This window comes from Laccaria bicolor, genomic scaffold (assembly GCF_000143565.1).
Source record: "Laccaria bicolor S238N-H82 LACBIscaffold_57 genomic scaffold, whole genome shotgun sequence".
In the NCBI taxonomy this organism is placed as follows: domain Eukaryota; kingdom Fungi; phylum Basidiomycota; class Agaricomycetes; order Agaricales; family Hydnangiaceae; genus Laccaria; species Laccaria bicolor.
Window position 1 is genome coordinate 309,637 of NW_001889928.1, and position 18,782 is coordinate 328,418.

Genomic DNA, 18,782 nt, shown 5'->3' on the forward strand with positions numbered 1-18,782 from the left:
AGTGGCAAGAATTCGAACAATTGCCAAACAAATCGCCTGCCTTTGTTTATACATAAACATCTGAATCCGCTACATAAAAAGGTCTTTCTCAACGAATACTAACACTCCGCCTTGACTCGGCCGGAACAGGGTTCGTTCTTGCCTCAGGCGGCGGAATTGGGATGATCAAGAGCGCGTTCAATGAGTCTGCTTGCAGCTTGACGTCGAATAGAACGACGTTCTACCAGTTGCTATGGATGTATGCGCGTTAGCTCTTGGGATGGCCCGAGGGGGGGGTTGGAAGCATACTTAAAAATATAATCCTCCCATATTCCCATATGAACCGGAATCGGGCCTCCGTACTTATTCATGAACACATTTTGAAGAAGAATCTTCTCCTCGGAGGATTCACCGGATAAAGCGACGGCTACTATTCCAGTGAATCGCAACCATTGTAATCTTTCTTGAAAGCGACAAGGGGGACGAGGAGGGGCGATTCTACCTAAATAAGTTAGATCTTCAGGAGGAAATGGGGGCGTCGTTCCATATCATCGCGCCTGAACAAAGTGGATTTCACGAGAAAGTGGTCGGATGAGGGTCACTTGTGAACACGAGGCCACCTTAAAGATGGGGGAGTATGTCCATCTCGCGCTGGTGTAGGGAAGGACGCAGGACTTGCAGTATGCGTATGGGCGCGAAGAGGCTCACTGGTCAGCCTGGAAAATGGATACGCGTTCGGTAACGCGTAGCGGAAGGTAGAGTTTTGAAATCGGATAAGTTGAAGCTTTAGTCGTGAAGGTTTAACAGGAGACGATACTATCGCGATGGACATATTGACCTGCTCAGCAGAGCCATTGTCAATACTTCAGAAGAAGAATACCCGTTTAAACTCACAAGCAATGAGCGTGTGCTGAATGTGCTATTGCCAGAAGTCACCGCAGGACAGCAGACCTAACCTAGGGTCATTCCTGGGCTCCAAAACTCTGCATTGAAGGTTGTTTGATGACATGGTGAAAGGACAAGAAGGCCTTCCCTCGTGTATGCTAGGCCTTGGTATCATCAACAGGATGCGACAACTGCATCAAGCGCGACGCCAGAAGATGAGCGCTACCTCCATTCTCTGCCATCACGGGTGTGTCTTCTAAATCACGCAGAATCTGGTCAAAATGATCAGCAGCGCCAGATATGTGCGCGACACGTGAACACACAGCGCGTATGGCGAGGAGAGACGGCGAAGGGAGTGAAGGGGGATCAATGTTTTTTGCTCTACAGGCTGCCACTACGTCAGGATCAACCCGGAACGTAACGCGCTCGATATGTCCTATCATTTTCTTGAACAGCCTGTCCTTGACAGCAACGATCTCGTAGGTATTTTCCTGATACAGGTATGTCAGAAATCTGGTGTATAAATGCGTAAGTTTGCTTGCCTCCCCGATCACTTCTTCCAACCAAATGTCTAGCCGGTCAAAAAGCTTGTGTAGATCGTACCGCATAGTGAGGATGTTGAAATATTCGTGAACATTGCGGCCCACAAGGTTTTCGACTTTGCTGTTGAGACCAAAGACTTCAAGAATTGCCAGAGCGCTAGCAGCGTACACGGCCTTAAAAACTCATCAGAACTGGCGCCACGCAGGGACTGAGCAGACAATCGCACCTTCGGCTCGCCCTCCTGCGCAGTCTCAGAGAAGATGTGGGCACATTCCGCAAAGCAAGTTTCATGATCAGCAGGGGCATGTTCTTCCAGTTCAGGGTGGTCCTCGAGCGAAATGTAATCGTATTCCCCAGTAAGCATACAACGATACCCATCGCGCATGAGTGCCTGGGAGAAGTTAGATATAACCTGACATTAGCGGCGTAAAGCTTACATTCGCATGAGCGCTGCCTTCTGTCGTTGGGGTCCTCGTATCACTGAGAATTCTGTCTCGAACAACGTCCAGGGACGGGCGAGAAGGAGGATCGGACTCATCGGAGCATGAGGGGATCGAACCTCTATTGGACCGAACTGAAAGAAGGTCGAATCACAGCCAGGTAATCAATAGATATATGACGAACAAACGCGGAATAAGTGGTTGCGATAGTACAATCCCATGTCCTGGAGCTTCTTAATCCGTGCTTGACAGTCTTCTTTGCTACCAACGGCATATCCGGAAATTGATAGAGCTAAGGTAATATGCTCGATGAGATTCTTGTACGGAATGAGGCCAAAGGAGTGCTTGTCGTGTAGCCACAGATCTTGCAACAAGAATCCCAGAACGCGACTGCCAATGAGCGGCTCGTTGTAGTTTGGGCCGAGTTTAGTTGGAGCCATATTCAAAGCTGCTCGTTCCGCTTCAAGTATATAAGGCCAGATGCTTCTGCCTTCATGGTCGACCTTGACGTCGGCTACAATGGGGAGGCTGGACATGAGTTTTGTGGTCCTCGCCATTTCTTGTCCAAAAATAGCGGGCCCAAAAATTAGTAGAATCACGTGTGACGTTGCTACTACTTCGTGGCACGTGCAGCGGCTAGTAGCAACTTTCTACGAGGTTTTGAAACGGATCTTAGCTTTCACATCCTCTTGGCGTTCTCCCGTCGTGATCTTTATCTTTTCCAATAAGAACCGCTAGGCCGCTGCGGAAATTGTTCAATAATGGCTCCAGACATTTACCACAGCACATCCGGCTGCAACGAAGTCTCAAACCTCCCGTGCTCTGGATAACCATCTAGTCTGCCATGTGGTCTCGAGGTATCTGTCAGCTCATTAACAAGTTAGCACATTGTTACAAACCAATCTTGAACAGGATGTACCTTCAATGTTGCAAAGCCTTTCTTGCATTCGATGTTCAGGCGAGATCGCAGCATACTTCGTCCTATTCCCTTCGAGCCGCTAGAAACGATCCATCAGTCCCGAAAGGTTTTGGACGGCCAAGCGGATTTACGCAAAATACCATTCGCCGACATTCTCAATCTTTCTTGGCGAATCCGTCGCCCAGTTGGTGACCTTCTGTCAGACATTTCTACGGGTTTATAAAGGAAGAGCGAGCTCGAGAATAAAATCTTCAATCTGATGCTCGTCCTGCAGATCCTCACAGCAGCGCTCACCATCTCCTTCGCCAAGGCGAATCCTCTTGTCGTCGATGTGCGCAACTGGGAGAACCCTACCGCGGATGGAGCCTTCAAACGCGGGGAATTGGACGTTGCTAGTCCCGCCAGCAATTATGCCGAATACATCCCAAGCCCCACGGAAACCAGCCTGACATACCATTACTACCAAGAACGTGCCACTTGCCTAGATTAATTTGTCTGGTACTGCCAGATTCCCGCAGGAGCATGCATTGCTGCCGTGGCAAACCTCGTAGGTATCTTCCCCCGACAAATTTATTATGTTGCTGAAGGATGTTATTCAGCCATCGCCCGTCACCCTCTGGTCTCTCGTACCTTGCGCCATTGCCGCTCTTTGTGGAACCGTATGCCATGCACGCGCTTAATGTGAATTATGTTTAATTTTCACTCTAGGTCACTGTTGTGCTTGGGGCTCTCTGTTGCAACGGTATCATCAAGAACTGTGCCACGAATATCTATTCGATTGCTGCGAATAACAAGCCTCTCACTGCTACCGTTATGGCAGCGTTAAACGGCGGCCAAGGGAACAAGGCCACATTCACCAGAGGTTCGTTTATGTATAATATCCCCCTCCCCCCCCGAACTAACGGGCGATTTTAGCAACGGTCCGGAGCGAGCTTGACAGCTATTTGAAGAGCAAAGGCTCCAAGACCCCAAGGTGAGCCATTTATCATCGGAAAGCCGTTTAGTGCGAAAATCTAAGTGCAATTTACAGTGACAAAGAATTCAACGGAATGTACGATAAGTTCTTGATTCGTACTTTCGTGAGCTCTTCATCGCATATGGTTTAGTCTTTTTCAACTGACGTTTTACCCTGATGTACAGTGTAGCTTTGGGCCTGGAGAAGAAGGCCCTGGCTGCCTACAAGCGAGTGTTTCGTACCTGGCTGTAAGCTCACGTCTTTCCTGCGTTGAATATGCAATTCTCACCGACGTTTTCGTTTTTCCAGTTTGATGACTATCTTCATCGTCCATAGATGGTCGGCGTCCATTTCGAGGATTCTTGGTTAACTCTCTGGTTTGCTTATTTTTTATTAGCTATTCGTCGAATGTATAGCAACCATATGTATGTGTCGCCCTCAACAGTTCCATCATACAACTGGATTTACGCTCTGGTCAATCTGCGGAGTCAGTCTCCTCTGAACGTAGTACTTATGTCTTTGATGAAAACGAGAACCGCTTGGAACAGTCAAAGCAAGCGGAAATCGCCAGACGCCAGACGAGTTTCGCTGAACTTGCGAGTTTTAGCGGTCGACTTGGTAGAGGCGTAGGCTTCGAATCACTGGCATACGAGGGACAAGAGAATGCTGTGGAATCACTGCAGGTATGGGAAAGAGAACGTGCACGCTGTCGCTGCGCCATTGACAGCCTCTTTGTGAGAGGGTAGTACGGGATGTGAAATATTACTAGGTGGGAGACGACCTTGAGGAGTTCGTCGGGGCAAATCCGTGAATGTTGACGGGCCCTGCGAGCATAAGGCGTTCATTTGCCAGCCTCTCGCTCCAGCCAAAGCACATTCTTCGTGGTATCTTTGTAAGAAATCGAAGAGACTCTAATCTTTCTTAGTCTTGACATTGTCCGTTACCTGGCTTAGTGAATTTAAAGCGATTCTGAACATCACCTTCTATGACAACGCTACTCTGTCTTTCAAGCCAATGCATCATGATATTCGGAGGATATGAAGTCTAAAGACAATCATCCGTAACATCTCAAGATGGTGTGGCATCGAACATGTAAACTTCGGATTGGCGCTCATATTTAACAACCAATCTTTTCTGAAACTCATCCCGTTGTGGGATATTTTGAAAAGCGACCATAACCGCCTTCCTCTTATGCATGAAATCTATGATTGTGAACCAGTTGCCAGTGTTGCCCGGTGTGAGGTGATATCCCTCGTTGACGTCAAAACAAACTGTGTGGAGCCGCTTGAGCGCAGACAGATTGGAGATTGCCTCCTAACGGAACAGTAGGAAGGTAGTCAAGAATCTGAGGGTTAAAACGCACCGGAGTGAGAGTTGGGTTGCGAATGTCGAATGTTATCTTTTCAAGGTTAGGGAGTCGCTCTGCAACGACTGAAGGGGTGCTAAGTCATTGAATAAGGTATGAATTTCGGGATAAAGGTAGAGCCACCTTTGATAACTTTTGTACAATCTGTGCCTTCGAAGGTTCCAAGCGAAACTACGTTGGGGCAATGCGCAAAGAGAGTCCCCCAGAATACCTCGGGGCATGCGCCAATGCAAGTGACAGCTTTCACGTTGGGGAAAGCTGGCAGGATATAATGACCAGTCGAAGGCACCACCAAAGTAAGGATTTGAGGAAATTTTAGACCTCTGAACACTTTATAGGTTATTTCCGCCCTGTGCATCCCGAGCCCAAGGGCTTGGAAAGTGTGAAGGTTAGGGAAAAGCGCCAAACACCGGGCGAGTTCGGCTAGAACTGTATCGTAACAGTAGCTCTGTAATATAACGTTTACAACCCTGCCATTCATTTCATTTCGTCAATAGATATAAGGACATGAATCTGAAAGGCTGAGCATACTGAACGTATTGCGCCAACGTTGGATCTCGAATGGTCACAATCTCTAACTGGCGCACTAATTCCGTTGCAATATCTTTGGAGATGATTTTGAGGATATTACGGCCTAAATCCCTCTCGTTGTCGATCCACTTGCTGGCGCAGACTTCGATGCGCCGCCAGACGTGGGGCAAGAAAATGCTGCGAAGGGATCTACAAGACTGGGAAAGAGAACGGAGGGTGTTATGATGTGCGAGATAGCGCGCATGATAGACAGACTGCTTGTAGGAGGGGATGGGGACGCGAAGAAGGTGAGAGGTGACCTCGAGAAGGAGTTCGACGGGGAGCGATGGAAATCCAGAGATGTTGACGGGTCCTGCAAGCATAAGGCGCTCATTTGCCAGCTTCTCACTCCGGCCTGAGCGCGTTCTTGGTGGCATCTTACTGTAAAGATGCAGTTTCACTTGGAAAAGAGACTCAGACAGGAGTCAAACGCAATTAGGACCACGTGATCGTGCCTGCTTGATGCCATCGCTCATGAGGACAGCTTGGTGGACAGCAATTCCACTGCCTTCTGCGCTAGTGTGTACTGTGCACAGGTGCGATGCTTCCTAAGAATTCACACTGGGGTTGGTCAGCATCCAACACTATCCAGGGTTTCCAATAACCAACCCTCATGTTCGCGAACGCTTCTGGATTTCTCGTGCAACACAGCACATTCAATGAGGTTCATGGAGATTTGAATCAGGGTGCACGAGGATTGTCTGGTATGTTCATTCATATCATTTGCCTCTTGCCTCAAACTGTTCTCAGGACTACAAATTCTTGACCGAGTCGTTGCGGCTGGCGCGATGCACGACTCAGCAGAACGCTTCCCACCTCCTAAATGCCATCCTCGGACTCGACTCGCAATCATGAACGATATTCTAGGCTGGATCAAAGATCCTAACCACAGCTCAAAAATATTGTGGCTGAATGGTCCAGCGGGTGCTGGGAAATCAGCCATTGCGCAAACTATCTCTGAGCTCTGCGCCGACGACGACATCCTCGTAGCCAGCTTTTTCTTCTCTCGCAGGGCGCATGGTCGGAATCACGCCAAGCAATTCTTTACGACAATCGCTTACCAACTGGCCGTCAACATCCCTTCCCTCAGACCAATCATCGAGGAAGCCGTGGATGTCAATCCGTTACTACCCACCAAATCCATGGATCTCCAGTTCTCGCAACTGATTGTCGAACCAATACAGTCAAAGCAAGAGACTATCTCTCCACCCAAGGTTATTATCATTGATGGCCTTGACGAATGTCGCGAGCGGGATGACCAAACGCGCATCCTTCAACTTATTGGCCGAGCATGTGGGCGACAACTTCCCATCTGCTTTTTTATCGCCAGCCGACCCGAACCCAATATTCGGGATGCGTTTGACTCTCTTGTAGTTCGGCGTTCATCGCGGTGCCTCGTCCTGAATGATTATTTCCACCCCGACAATGACATTAAAATCTTCCTGCAATCCGGGTTTTCTGACATTTTAGAGAAACATCGACGCACGATGCAGTCGGTGCGATGTTGGCCTTCCGAAGCGGACCTTCGAACGTTGGTTTTTCGATCATCAGGACAATTCATCTACGCCGCAACAGTCTTAAAATTTGTTGATGATCGACGTTATAGGCCCACTGACCGTCTCAACGTCATTCTTGGAACGACGCCGGCCCAAAAGTCATCTACTGCGTTTGCAGATCTAGATGCTTTGTATTCTCAAATCCTCTCATCGTCATCCAATACTCCCGAAACGTTTCGTATACTTGGGGCGCTGATCGTTATTCATATGGAAGATCTGTTTTATGAATACCTGGACCATTTTTCCAACTTTGTTGAAGATCTTCTCTTCATTCAGCGTGGGGATATATACCTTGCCTTGAGCGGCCTACACTCCTTATTTCAAGTCCCAGACCCTCTCGATCCGAAGATGGCACCGGCACCTGTGCTACCCTTCCACCGCTCATTCAACGACTACTTAGTAGACCATCTCCGCTCAAAGGAACTTTGCGTCGATTTGGGCACTTCGCACGCTGATCTTACCCGTTGCTGCCTTCGTGCCCTCATGGAGGTTTATCATCCAGGCTTCAATTTCGGAGTTGAAGGAAGTATATCGACGGAAGTCTGGGTTTATGCCTCTAGGACCTGGTGTCTTCACTGTATAAACGCCAATCCGGACCGTGAACTAATGGATGACCTCGAAGCTTTTAGTGTTGTTCAATGGGTTGAATGGTGTCCTGGCACAGCCGATCCTGATGAAGAAATCGAACCTTTGGTTGAGTTGGCCAAGGTATTGGAATGGCTATCCTCCAACGTAAGACAGATGTTCTTTGAATTTGTCCAACTTAACTCATGTTTTCTTCAGCCATCCTCAGCAACACAGCGTATATTTCAGACATATTCGACTTCTCTGGATGCATACTTTACGGATTCTTTGGCCAAATGCGCTCGCCAAGATAAACTTCCTCTGTTACTAGGCGTTCTGGTTTTCAGCTCGATTTCCCCTTATGACGCTCGGGTTTTTCTTGAGCTGTCTGGTGAAGATATGCCTGGCATACTGAACCCATTGATATCCATCATATCCTCAGACTATCTACATTGTGATCCCTTGTTTCGCGCTTTCCTGGTTGATCCAGCTCGCGCCGGAAATCATCTTGTTGACTCTTCAACTCATACCCGTGTCATCATTCGTTATCTAGAATACATCATCTCACAAGCCTCACCACGCGGCTTCCCCCATACTTTTCTGCCGTTGACATCCTGGATTTCTCATCTCCCGTTGGCCTTCCCCACCGTGGAGCTTCTGGACTATCTCCGTGCATTGCCCTCGATTGTGGCGACGAAACCTTCTGTCCGATCCTTAGTTACGACGGAGAACAATATTCAAGTCGTTCTTGACTGGCTCCAAGTTAGTGGTTCATTCAGCGGCTGGCTTACAGGGCGTTACTTATTGTGTATCTCCCTTAGAATCTCAAAACCCCTTCTGAGGACGTGATCGCTTGTTGGCAGGAACTCCAGGATACGACTTTGAATCATTGACTGCTATACTCGAATCCATGCAGAGCGAGCCGAAACGCCCTTTCGTCTAGTTTTTGGGGCTCTACATCTCCCGGTACACCTCTCTGGTCGAAGATCTATTCATACTCATGCAGTGTGCCTCTTTCCAATATGTGGTGACTGCATTTATAACACGGCATTCGGACCTTCAGGCTGTCCAGCAACTTGTTGTGGTGGACATTGCTCCGCACCATTGACTCATCTGGTGCTGTTGATTTCACGTCATACGCCTGCAATCCCTCGACGATGTGTTCACGTCCTAGGCGCATCCCATGCCATCATGCAATGACCGCTTCCAGAATCCGGCATTTTGATCGCTCTGTTGATTAGCGACTTGTTGCAACAGTACGCGATTGTGCCTTGACTTTTGCAAGAATGGTTTGTGTCTGAAGTTTTGCTGGGAACTTCTGCCGCCGTTCCGCCTCTCAGTATCCTTGCACACATTTCTGGAGTCGTTGACATCCAACTTTCCGTTAAACATGCTTCATGTCTTCAATCGGATACGGGATCTATTTTACCTCCATCATGCGTTTGGCTAGAGGGATACCGCGTATCCCGCGTTTTATTCATCGGCTTTCTAGCACTGTGTACTCACCAGAATTGGCTCAGCTGCCAGTCTTCACCAAACGCGAGGCGGAATTCTGCTACGTTGATAAGTGATGGTTTGGTCGGTGCTTCTTCGTGGTTCCCCGTCATGGCAATGCTCGTTAACCAGAGCCAGACCTGCGATGTGTGCTGCGGCTTGTGCTGTTGCTGGCTCGTTAGAGCGCCGTTCTTGGTCTGCTTTGTCGGAGAGGAAGGCGTCGAGAAGGGCGAGATCGCATGCCCGGACATGCAAAAAGTTGTTCTTTCACACAAAAACAGACTAAACAGAGTGTAGTGGGAGCTGTCGAAGCAGAGTACATTCACAGTACATCAGAACCCCACGTCGTCTCGATATCGATTACAAAATATATATCACTTGATGCTATAATCATGAGCTACAGGATTAGTGGCACTGCCAAAAAAAAGTTGAGAGCATAATGGTATTGTGGATGTTTGGGAAAGAGGGTGATTGTTGGGGCGCGTATCCGCCAAGTATTGGTGAGGAAGAGAAGGACTAGAGCAGTCGACCTAAGCCTTTGGGCACGAGAGTCCGGACGTACAAGAGGTATGCGAGATGTGATGGGTTGTTGGCAGGAATCAGGAAGGAAGGCCGTTCTCCTGGCCGTGGTGCTGTCAGGCTTGCGATCATACCCGTTAAATACGGGAGAAACCGAACGGATTCCTCGCCTTCGCCGCACTCAACTCTGATCTCACTCTCTGCAGTATCAAAGCCGTATTGTCGTGTGCGTTTTGGGACGCGACGAAATTTCTCTCCGCTTCGGCAAGGGCGGCACGAACCGTCTTCAGCTCTATTTCCGCCCCATCCATGACACTCGCCAAAGTCGAATTGACTTCGTCCAGCTCGGAGGCGATCCTTTCTTGTGCTACCTGGGATGCGTGCAACTGTGATTTCAACTGGGCTATATTCGATCTAGCTTCTGCAAGGTCGTCCAACGTCTTCTCATGTGTCACCGCGTTCGCACGGAGCTGGTTACACTCGTTGATGCGTTCCACTGCTTCCCTGTCATTCGTATCCCGTAGCCTGGTCAGGGACCGAGATAATTCAGACACGGTGGCTTGAAGATCCTCGCAGGTTTTTCCGAGCTGCGCCTTTCTGAAGGCATCTATAGAGTGGCCGTCGAGCAAAGATTGAATCTGAAATCGGCATTCCAGGATTTCCCTTGCATGTAGAGTTTTGAGGAGTTCAATTTCGCTTCTCAGTTCAGCTTGACGCCTTTTCTCCAACTCAAGATCCATCTGCTAACTAACTTTAACAAATGCCTCCACGACTCTCACAGATTGTGGGCGCACCTTTGCTGATGTTTCCCTCTCTTGTTTCAACTGGTTGATAGCGCTCTGGAGTTCATGCTGTCTAGCCTCCAATGCCTCCCTTGCTAATCTGTCCTCAACGCTTCGGGCTTTCATCTCTGCGATCTTCTGGTTCAGATCGATGACATCCCTCTTTTGCTGAAGCTTAAGATTTTGCAACTCCTTGTACAGCTCCGCACCAGCTGACGTCTCCTCGACAGTCTTTCCCTCAGCAAGCTCCTTCTGCATCTCGACAAATACGGGGTCATATGGAAAGCAAGACTGATCTGCTCGGAATTCTCGGTTGCCGATTGATGGCCGCATATTTGCTAAGTAATATAATTGATTTGTGGTATTTGCACCACAATTACATAATATACAGCTATGTTGTTCAAGTGCCTTTCTTCATGGTCTACTCGATGCCTTCATCATGTAACAGGCAAATTACATCATGGCCTTGCTTGCTCGTCTGATATTCCACTTCAATTCATCCCAGGGCTTGACAGTTATATGAGTGTCCTTGTGATTTTTCCTGACAAGTTAATTTAAGGGTACAACTTGCATTTCTATGCGGCACTGTTTTCTTCAGCCAGCATTGAATCTAGTCACATGAATTATATATAAATAATCTTTCTTCTGTGGCGGATGATGAGTCCATCACCCATTTTGCCATTCACTGGAAAAGACTAAAGAAATTTACTATCTTGTTGTGGTCTATTCTGCCTGTAAAAAATATGCATTATTTTCTTGAAGGTCTCTTCAATGGAAGTATGATCCCCACCCCAGGAAATCCTGCAGGAGAGTGGGTTATTTATCAAAAGTGACTGAGGAACAAGACTCACCAGTTCAGCAATGTCTCTCATGTTTACATCCAGTCCAATGGTAATTGATTTCATCTTGAGGTTTAAAATTCCTTCTTTCACTTCTCAATCAGGTGGACCAATCAACATATAGAATGTGATCAAGTCTTCTGGGGCACATCACAGTGTCCTATCATCAAATAAATTATCACAAACAACACTGGGTGTTGGGGAGTTTCATGATAACTTGGAGGCAGTTGTTTGCTGCAACAACAATGCCCACAATTTCTTGCATAGGGGTGCTCATGGTAGCCATTTTTGATTCATTTTTTGTTCATTTTTGTAGACATAGAACATCAAAAATGAAGTGAAAAATGAAGTGAAAAATGGCTACTGTGAACCTGCCCTCCTTGAAATTTTCGAAAATGAGATAAAAAATGAGTGAAAAATGGAACAGCCCATTTTTCGGCACCCTGGCAGCCTTGAACTCTGCACCTTGTTGCAGACCCCACCTTATCTTATCATTTCTCCAATAGTATCTGTCAGCTGCAATTCTTCCCTGAGCCTCAACTAATTGGTTTTCAGTCTATTAAGAGTAATTTATTTTGATTTTTTTGCTCATTCTGCAGTGCAAACGGTGAATAGAATAAAGTGGTTGTCATATCGGGAAAAAAGAAAAAGAACAGACAACACTGAAACACCCTTCAGCAACTTGAAACCTGAACACAAAAAATGGATAAAAAATGGATGAAAAACAGAAACACATCAAAAATGGACACGATGGCTGTTTTTGAAAAATGGCATTTTTGGGATCATTTTTGATGTGTTTCTTTGCCCGTTTTTGATTCTATTTTTCAGAAAAACGAGATGAGAAATGAGATGAAAAATGATTCAAAAACAGTAACTGTGAACGGCACTAATGCCATCCACCCAGTTTGTTTGATAAACTAGTTACCACAACATCATGTGCAAGATGGCATTGCTAATAGAAAGTATGTGAAATTGTGAGTGTGTCTATTCAAAATTATGTGGGGAGAAGCCTCACATCCTTTTCTGAATATTTCTTGAATACCTCTTTCTGAGTCAGCCACAAATTGATTCAAAAGGTGCAAGATCACAATGAGTCTGCATGAAAATTTGCACAAAATCATACTCATCTTGGGACTTTGGCAGTGACAAAATTACTCTGCTTTCACAAGCACAACCATCCCTGCATGGTCTGAGATGCCACCAGATGCCATTCCATGATTGGAGGCTAGTCTACTGTCATCTGAGAGCTGTGTGAGGCTATAGGGTGGGCTTTGTTGCACCTGGAAGCATTGTAGTGTATTGGATGCAGCAAAACTACTTTAGCACTGACATAGCCATGCACTCAAGATGCTAATGCTTGGAGGTTGGTTGGAGGATCATTGTGTGATGTTTCTTCAAGGAAGTATGTGCAAATGTGCCTCAGTGTTGGTGTATTTTGTCAATTTGAGCCTGAAACATCTTGGGAACATCAAGTAAGTTGATTTAAATCTGTAATTACATTGCAGAATTACTGATATTCTTTAAATTAATAAGATACCCAGTAATGATATGTGTTCCGACAGTGCCAATACTTGATGGATGTTAGACGGCAAGACTTGGGCGATGGCTCCGTGAAATTCTTCATTGCAGATTGCATAATTATGGTACAAATACCACGAATCAATTATATTACTTAGCAAATATGCGGCCATCAATCGGCAACCGAGAATTCCGAGCAGATCAGTCTTGCTTTCCATAGGGTCAAGAGCAACAAGCTCACTGACGATAGAGATCGGTGGCAAGAACTCTGGACCCTTCGGAATTTCGCCCGGAGGGAATTTGCCAGATCGGACAAATTTCGATTTCCCTTCGTCGAGCCCTTTGAAAAATCTATCCTTGGTCTTCAATTCTGTTTCGAGTTCAATACCATGGTCCAGTTCAATCTCGTCCCAAAAGGTTGTGACAACGACGACATTCTTCAGAGGGTCAGGTCCGCATAATTTCTTGAACATCGCCATGTTGCGTTGCAAAGAGCCGCCAACTCTGGGATCACAGATGTTGTGCAGGTATAAGATGCCGGAGAACTTGCGGTCCTCATCGTACCTAGGCACTTGAGGGTCGGGGTTACAAATAATGACAACGAACTGCTTACTTTGCTTTGAGAAAAGCACCGATTTCTTTCAGAATGACGAGGTCAGATTTGCCGCCAGCGTCGGCGGTGTAGTCGTTGAAACCCGGCGTGTCGACAAGTGTCACATGGAGGCCATTCTTCATCGAGAAATTATGTTCCTTGATGTCGCTTGTTTGTGACTCCAAGCCATGTCCAACGTCCGTGACGTCCTTCCCGACTATGGCGTTGATGAACTTGCATATGTAATGTAAGATGGTAGGCAGGAGTAGTGAGAGACTACCATACCGATGATTTCCCGGTCCCCGTCCCTCCCATGACGCTATGATATGTAGCACTTCAATTAGGCGCTCGATGTAAAGATGTCCGACATACGCTATTAAACCGGCTGGCTTTGTTTCCTTGATAGCCATTGTCGCGCTAGAATTTTGGAATCACAATCTTGAGAGAAGATGAATGAATTGACTTTTCCGGGGAAATGTCGTTATCCAAAGTTGCGTGTTTTATAAACTCGTGCAGGCGCTTCATCAAACGGGCGTTGGTCCTTCGTGTCCCTTCGGCGCTGCTCAAAGCCACGCCTGCAAGTCACTTGACCTAACCCGGGCCGATGTTACTGAACTCTCTGTCGATTGGTGGTTCCAACGTTCCGTCAAAACCTCCCAGAATCAGGAGTGAGATTGATTCTAAAAGTAACATTCAACGGCGTCATCGGTGTTATCTGGCCAATCCCAGTTAGAATACGATCAGTGTTATTTGCTCTCCCACCAACAAAACGCTGAGAAAGTTTAAAACCATGATGAGCGTGGTCTACCAATGCCTTGAGGCAAGCAAAGATATCGATGTTCAGCATAGATCAACATCTGGGTCGTGGAAGCAACGTGTAACCCCAAAGCTCGACCTCATTCCCGTCCAATACTCCACAGTTGAGTCTTCCTGAAGGTGAGAGATTGGTGAGGTGGCCAAGAGATGACAAAGCGATACAGAAAAATGCGAGGTTCAAGCACTTGAAGCAGAACCATTTATAGCAGAACCGAACTTCGGCATCACTAGATGAAAGGCCACAAAAACGAGTCGCAGTCCTGAGGCTATTTGCAAGTATACCCATTAGCTCAGTAACATGTGGTGCAGGGGGTCAGGAGGAGTGTTGAGACACATATACTTTAGGGCCTCCGGTACCTCCTGTAATCGCCTCACTATTTTCCTCGGCATATTTCCTTAGCTCGCCGTTGACAACAGCTTCGGCGTTTGAGCAAGAGATGACGCCATCCTTATCGAGGACCCTGATGGCTTTCTTGAGCCAAACGCGGCAGCGGAAGTACCCGTCAGTCGTCAGGTCGCAATCTGGGAGAGTCATTGGGATGGGCTTCAATAACGCTGTTATCTGCTCCACGCTGTTTTTCTGTACGTTACCTTTAAGATATGTAGCGTAAGTCTTGGAAAAGAATGGGAAAAAAACTCGGAAACCGACCAATCTTGACAGCTGCACAGAGTGTCAGCGAGGGGACCAGTGTCTCGTCTCGAGCCTCAAAGACGAAGTGCCCCTTGGCCAGCTCTGAGGCGTGATACCTTGTGCAGGTTTGGGTATCCTGCATAATGGAGAGCGTGTAATGGAAACCATTAGCAGCGACAAAGGCTGTTGCATAAATATCTCCGGCGGCGAAAAAGTCTGTCGTTGTTGGTCTGGAGAATAGGGCGGTTACCTTGCTTGTCAAGGTCTATTACCACGGTCATAATTATGTAAGCCGTCGTGCTGTCCCCCAAGGTCATATATCGTTTTTATTTCAGCCGAAGCGTTAGAGACCGCTCTAGACTGTTACCCTGCTTGTCAAGGTCTATTTCCACGGTCATAATTATGTAAGCCGTCGTATGTCGGACTTTTTTTTTCTCGGTTACAACCGGCCGGCGTTGCAATCACGTCAGAACGCCGGTTTCTTCCGGGTTTCAACCCAAAACGATCATTGCAACGGTGTTGACTCCTGCCAAGCCGGTTGAGATCGGTCCGTAGTTATTGCTACCGATTTCAACGCGGATTGCAACCGCATCAGATATCGCGATAATAGATAACAAACTGTTGGTTCTGAACCACCACCATCTTGTTCAGATGCTCGAGTGTGCGACTTGCGGGTCTACATTCAATTCCCAGCGTGCCCTCGGGGCTCATAAATCGACGTGTCAGAAGCCAAAAGAAAAGGTTAATTGCCAGTATTGTAACTTGCCCTTTAACACACGCGGTATCGGAGCACACCAAACTTCTTGCCGACGAAAGCATGAGAATGACTTGAGTGACAAGGCTTATGAAAAGAAGTTGAGGAAGCAAGAGAAGAGGAGTGAACGGGGTGAGTAGATAATCCTATCACAAAAAATATCATTATGAAGGTATTTCTTGCTAGATGGGCTTATTTTGCGTGGGAGAGAGACAATCATGCAAACAAGTCATCAACTATTGGGTACCAAATGTTATTTCTCTGATCCTCATCATTTTATTGATTTATAATTTCCTTCAGATATTGAAGCTCTGAATCAGCCAGACGAAAGCTCAGGATCTAGATCAGTCATGGTCACAGGCATTGACAGTGAACCTGCTCCTATAGAAATTGAAGATAGTCCTCCTTTATTTAGCACAGTTGGCAACCCAGAGCCTTGTATGTCATACTCTATTATATCTTGGTATCACTAATGTAGTTCATTTTCAAAAGACCAGGATGATGAGCCTAGCTATGAAATTGATGATATCAAGACTGAATACCATCCTCACAGTGGCCGATCAACCCAAATCGATCATTTTGAAGAGTATGGCCTTTCTTCACCCAAGGAACCACTTCCGTTCCATAAATATGGAAAGCCCTGGTACCCTTTTACAACCAGAAAAGATTTTGAATTTGCAGAGATCATCCTCAAATCACAGATGAAGGAGGAGGATGTTAATGGATTGCTTCGAATTTTTCAAGACTGCCGTTCACCTGATGCACTATTTACACTGAAAAGCCACCAAAACATCAAAGAAATATGGAAAGAGGCTTCTCATATGATGACTCCAGTGGGTTTTTACTAACAACAACTTTGTGATGGGCTAAAAATATTCTATATAGTTTCAAGAGGATATTATCACAGCAAAGTATCGGACAACTGACAACCACTTCAAATTCTATCACTGAAACCTCTGGGATTGGGCATTGGATCTGGCAGGCAACCCCCAGCTTGCTCCACACTTTGAGTGGGATGCACAGCGGCTATATAAGTTTGATGGGCAGCATTTTATCCGATTCTACCATGAACCATGGACAGCAGACAGGTGGTGGAAGATTCAAGTAAGTTTTTTTCTGGTTGTCATTGAATTACGATCTGACTTCTCAAAAGTCACGTCTTCCTCCAGATGGAAAACCATTTTGCATCATCCTTTATGCAGATAAAGCAAAACTATCATCATTTGGTACAGAAAAGGCTTATCCAGTGATAGCGAGATGTGCCAATCTACCTGACTGGATTCGAAATGGAGAAGGTATTGGAGGTGGTCGTGTAGTGGGGTGGCAGCCAATTGTGATTTCTTTCTCAAAAACAATTGCTAATTCAGGAATTGATATCAAGTTCTTTAGGTCCTAGAAGATGAGACTGAGAAAGGAAAAAAAGCCTATGTTGATTTCAAAACAGTTGTCTGGCATGAATCTTTCCGGAAACTCCTTGAATCTATTCGTGACCATTCAAAACTTGGATTCTGGTTCAAGTGTGGTGACGACATTATCCGCAGACTTTTCGCCTTGATTTTGATTCTTTCAGCAGACTATGAGGAACAGTGAGTACCTCAATACTTATACTTTATTGATAGCATTTTACAACCACATAGGTGTGTGATGGCTCTGATTCGGGGCAAGATGGGCTTATGCCCTTGTCCTGTTTGCCTTGTGCCATTTGACAAGCTTTCTGATGCTTCTACAAAGTATCCTCTTCGGACAGCAGAGGAAAGTAAAGCAACAGTTGATCAAGCAAATGAATGTAGGAGAAAGGATGATGCTGAAGAAATCTTGAAGAAAAAAGGGTTGCGAGGTGTACAAGTCAGTTATCTCTTTCCTTCAGATTCTATTACCTCCAACTAATGTGATGGATAGAATTCTTTCTGGGATATTGAGAATTCAGACCCACATCATGCACTCTCATTTGATCGAATGCATAACAATTCACATGGACTGGGGGGAAGGCACATCCTCAAAGTTATCAGAGAGGATTACTTGCAATCACACCGTTCACTAGCTAGCCAAGCTGACTCACAGTATGTTATAACTCACCCCTTCATCAAATGCTTAATTTGATCATACAGAATGAATGCACTTCCTCGCTGGCGCAATTTGATCCATTTTAGCCAATTTACATCTGTAAATTTTACAGATGCAACGAAATTTGAGGATATCATGAAGGTTTGTTTTGATATCTACTTTCAATAAGACTTCTTATAAACATTATGATTGTGAAAGATGCTTCCCTTTGTGGCACACAATATTCTAACAGAATCTGCAAGTCCAGAAGGATTTCGTTTGCTGAAATGTGCACGTGCTTATCTGAATGTGGATATGTATGCTGCTCTTGAAGTTCAAACCTCTGAAACAATTGCTGCGGGGAGGAGAGAGGTAGCATATTTTTCTAAAGTATTGAAGGTCAGTTTCAACCTCTCAAATAATATAGGACTGATTCAAATATTTATTCAGGAATATGAAGAGTCTAGAGCACCACCAAAGGGTGGAAAAAGTTTGAAGAACTGGAGTTTCCCCAAGCGACATGCCCTTGAGCATATCTTTGATGATATTGAAGAAAAAGGTGCCACAAAAAATACAAGTACCAAGCCAAATGAAAAAATGCATGGCCCACTGCGAGAAATCTATCTCCGTCAAACCAATTTCAAGGATGTTGTTCCCCAGGTGATGTCTTACCATTTTAAATTCATGAAAAATGACCAATCTCACTTATCTATAGATTCTAACCTTTGATCATTGGCGTCTCATTTCACTTTGCATTCGAGAGCGCATTGATGTCTATGATGCCTCACATGCTACCTCTAAGACATCACAGGAGGAAGAATCTGAGGAAGAAGTACATATCAATCCATATAAAAACGGTAAACTGAAGATTGGAGCAAAACAACCCCCAGAAACAATCCACAACATTGAGATGCAACTCAAGGACACAGATGTTGCATTCAAAGACTTTCGGAAAAAGTTAATTCCTTTCCTCAATCAATTCTGTGTTGTCCACAATATTCCACGTTGATACGGATG

The 18,782-nt window shown here is 46.0% G+C and overlaps 5 protein-coding genes across 5 annotated transcripts; 2 read left to right on the plus strand and 3 right to left on the minus strand.

Moving 5' to 3' along the window:
* Nucleotides 1-1,022: 1,022 nt before the first annotated feature.
* LACBIDRAFT_313190 (uncharacterized protein) lies at nucleotides 1,023-2,404 on the minus strand (the record flags this gene model as incomplete). The annotated part of the gene is made up of 5 exons (XM_001888704.1): nucleotides 1,023-1,355; nucleotides 1,407-1,580; nucleotides 1,634-1,798; nucleotides 1,845-1,981; nucleotides 2,032-2,404. The coding sequence occupies 5 exons, from the start codon at nucleotides 2,402-2,404 to the stop codon at nucleotides 1,023-1,025; spliced, it is 1,182 nt and encodes a 393-aa protein (XP_001888739.1).
* Nucleotides 2,405-3,025: 621 nt separating this feature from the next.
* LACBIDRAFT_333995 (uncharacterized protein) lies at nucleotides 3,026-4,532 on the plus strand (the record flags this gene model as incomplete). Its single annotated transcript, XM_001888635.1, has 10 exons — nucleotides 3,026-3,236; nucleotides 3,285-3,313; nucleotides 3,366-3,425; nucleotides 3,475-3,628; nucleotides 3,682-3,739; nucleotides 3,797-3,845; nucleotides 3,907-3,969; nucleotides 4,058-4,146; nucleotides 4,167-4,404; nucleotides 4,491-4,532. 10 exons carry the CDS (start codon nucleotides 3,026-3,028, stop codon nucleotides 4,530-4,532), a joined length of 993 nt encoding a protein of 330 aa, XP_001888670.1.
* A 257-nt stretch (nucleotides 4,533-4,789) lies between these two features.
* Nucleotides 4,790-6,327, minus strand: LACBIDRAFT_333996 (uncharacterized protein; the record flags this gene model as incomplete). Its single annotated transcript, XM_001888705.1, has 5 exons — nucleotides 4,790-5,035; nucleotides 5,085-5,152; nucleotides 5,229-5,557; nucleotides 5,619-6,057; nucleotides 6,267-6,327. The coding sequence occupies 5 exons, from the start codon at nucleotides 6,325-6,327 to the stop codon at nucleotides 4,790-4,792; spliced, it is 1,143 nt and encodes a 380-aa protein (XP_001888740.1).
* An 8,323-nt stretch (nucleotides 6,328-14,650) lies between these two features.
* LACBIDRAFT_334000 (uncharacterized protein) lies at nucleotides 14,651-15,249 on the minus strand (the record flags this gene model as incomplete). Its single annotated transcript, XM_001888706.1, has 3 exons — nucleotides 14,651-14,928; nucleotides 14,987-15,218; nucleotides 15,241-15,249. The coding sequence occupies 3 exons, from the start codon at nucleotides 15,247-15,249 to the stop codon at nucleotides 14,651-14,653; spliced, it is 519 nt and encodes a 172-aa protein (XP_001888741.1).
* A 370-nt stretch (nucleotides 15,250-15,619) lies between these two features.
* On the plus strand, nucleotides 15,620-18,774 carry LACBIDRAFT_313195 (uncharacterized protein; the record flags this gene model as incomplete). Its single annotated transcript, XM_001888636.1, has 14 exons — nucleotides 15,620-15,854; nucleotides 15,909-15,965; nucleotides 16,023-16,160; nucleotides 16,215-16,555; nucleotides 16,615-16,756; nucleotides 16,807-16,826; nucleotides 16,876-17,055; nucleotides 17,112-17,308; nucleotides 17,360-17,567; nucleotides 17,622-17,782; nucleotides 17,831-17,927; nucleotides 17,985-18,164; nucleotides 18,216-18,425; nucleotides 18,481-18,774. 14 exons carry the CDS (start codon nucleotides 15,620-15,622, stop codon nucleotides 18,772-18,774), a joined length of 2,460 nt encoding a protein of 819 aa, XP_001888671.1.
* Between the last annotated feature and the right edge of the window lie 8 nt (nucleotides 18,775-18,782).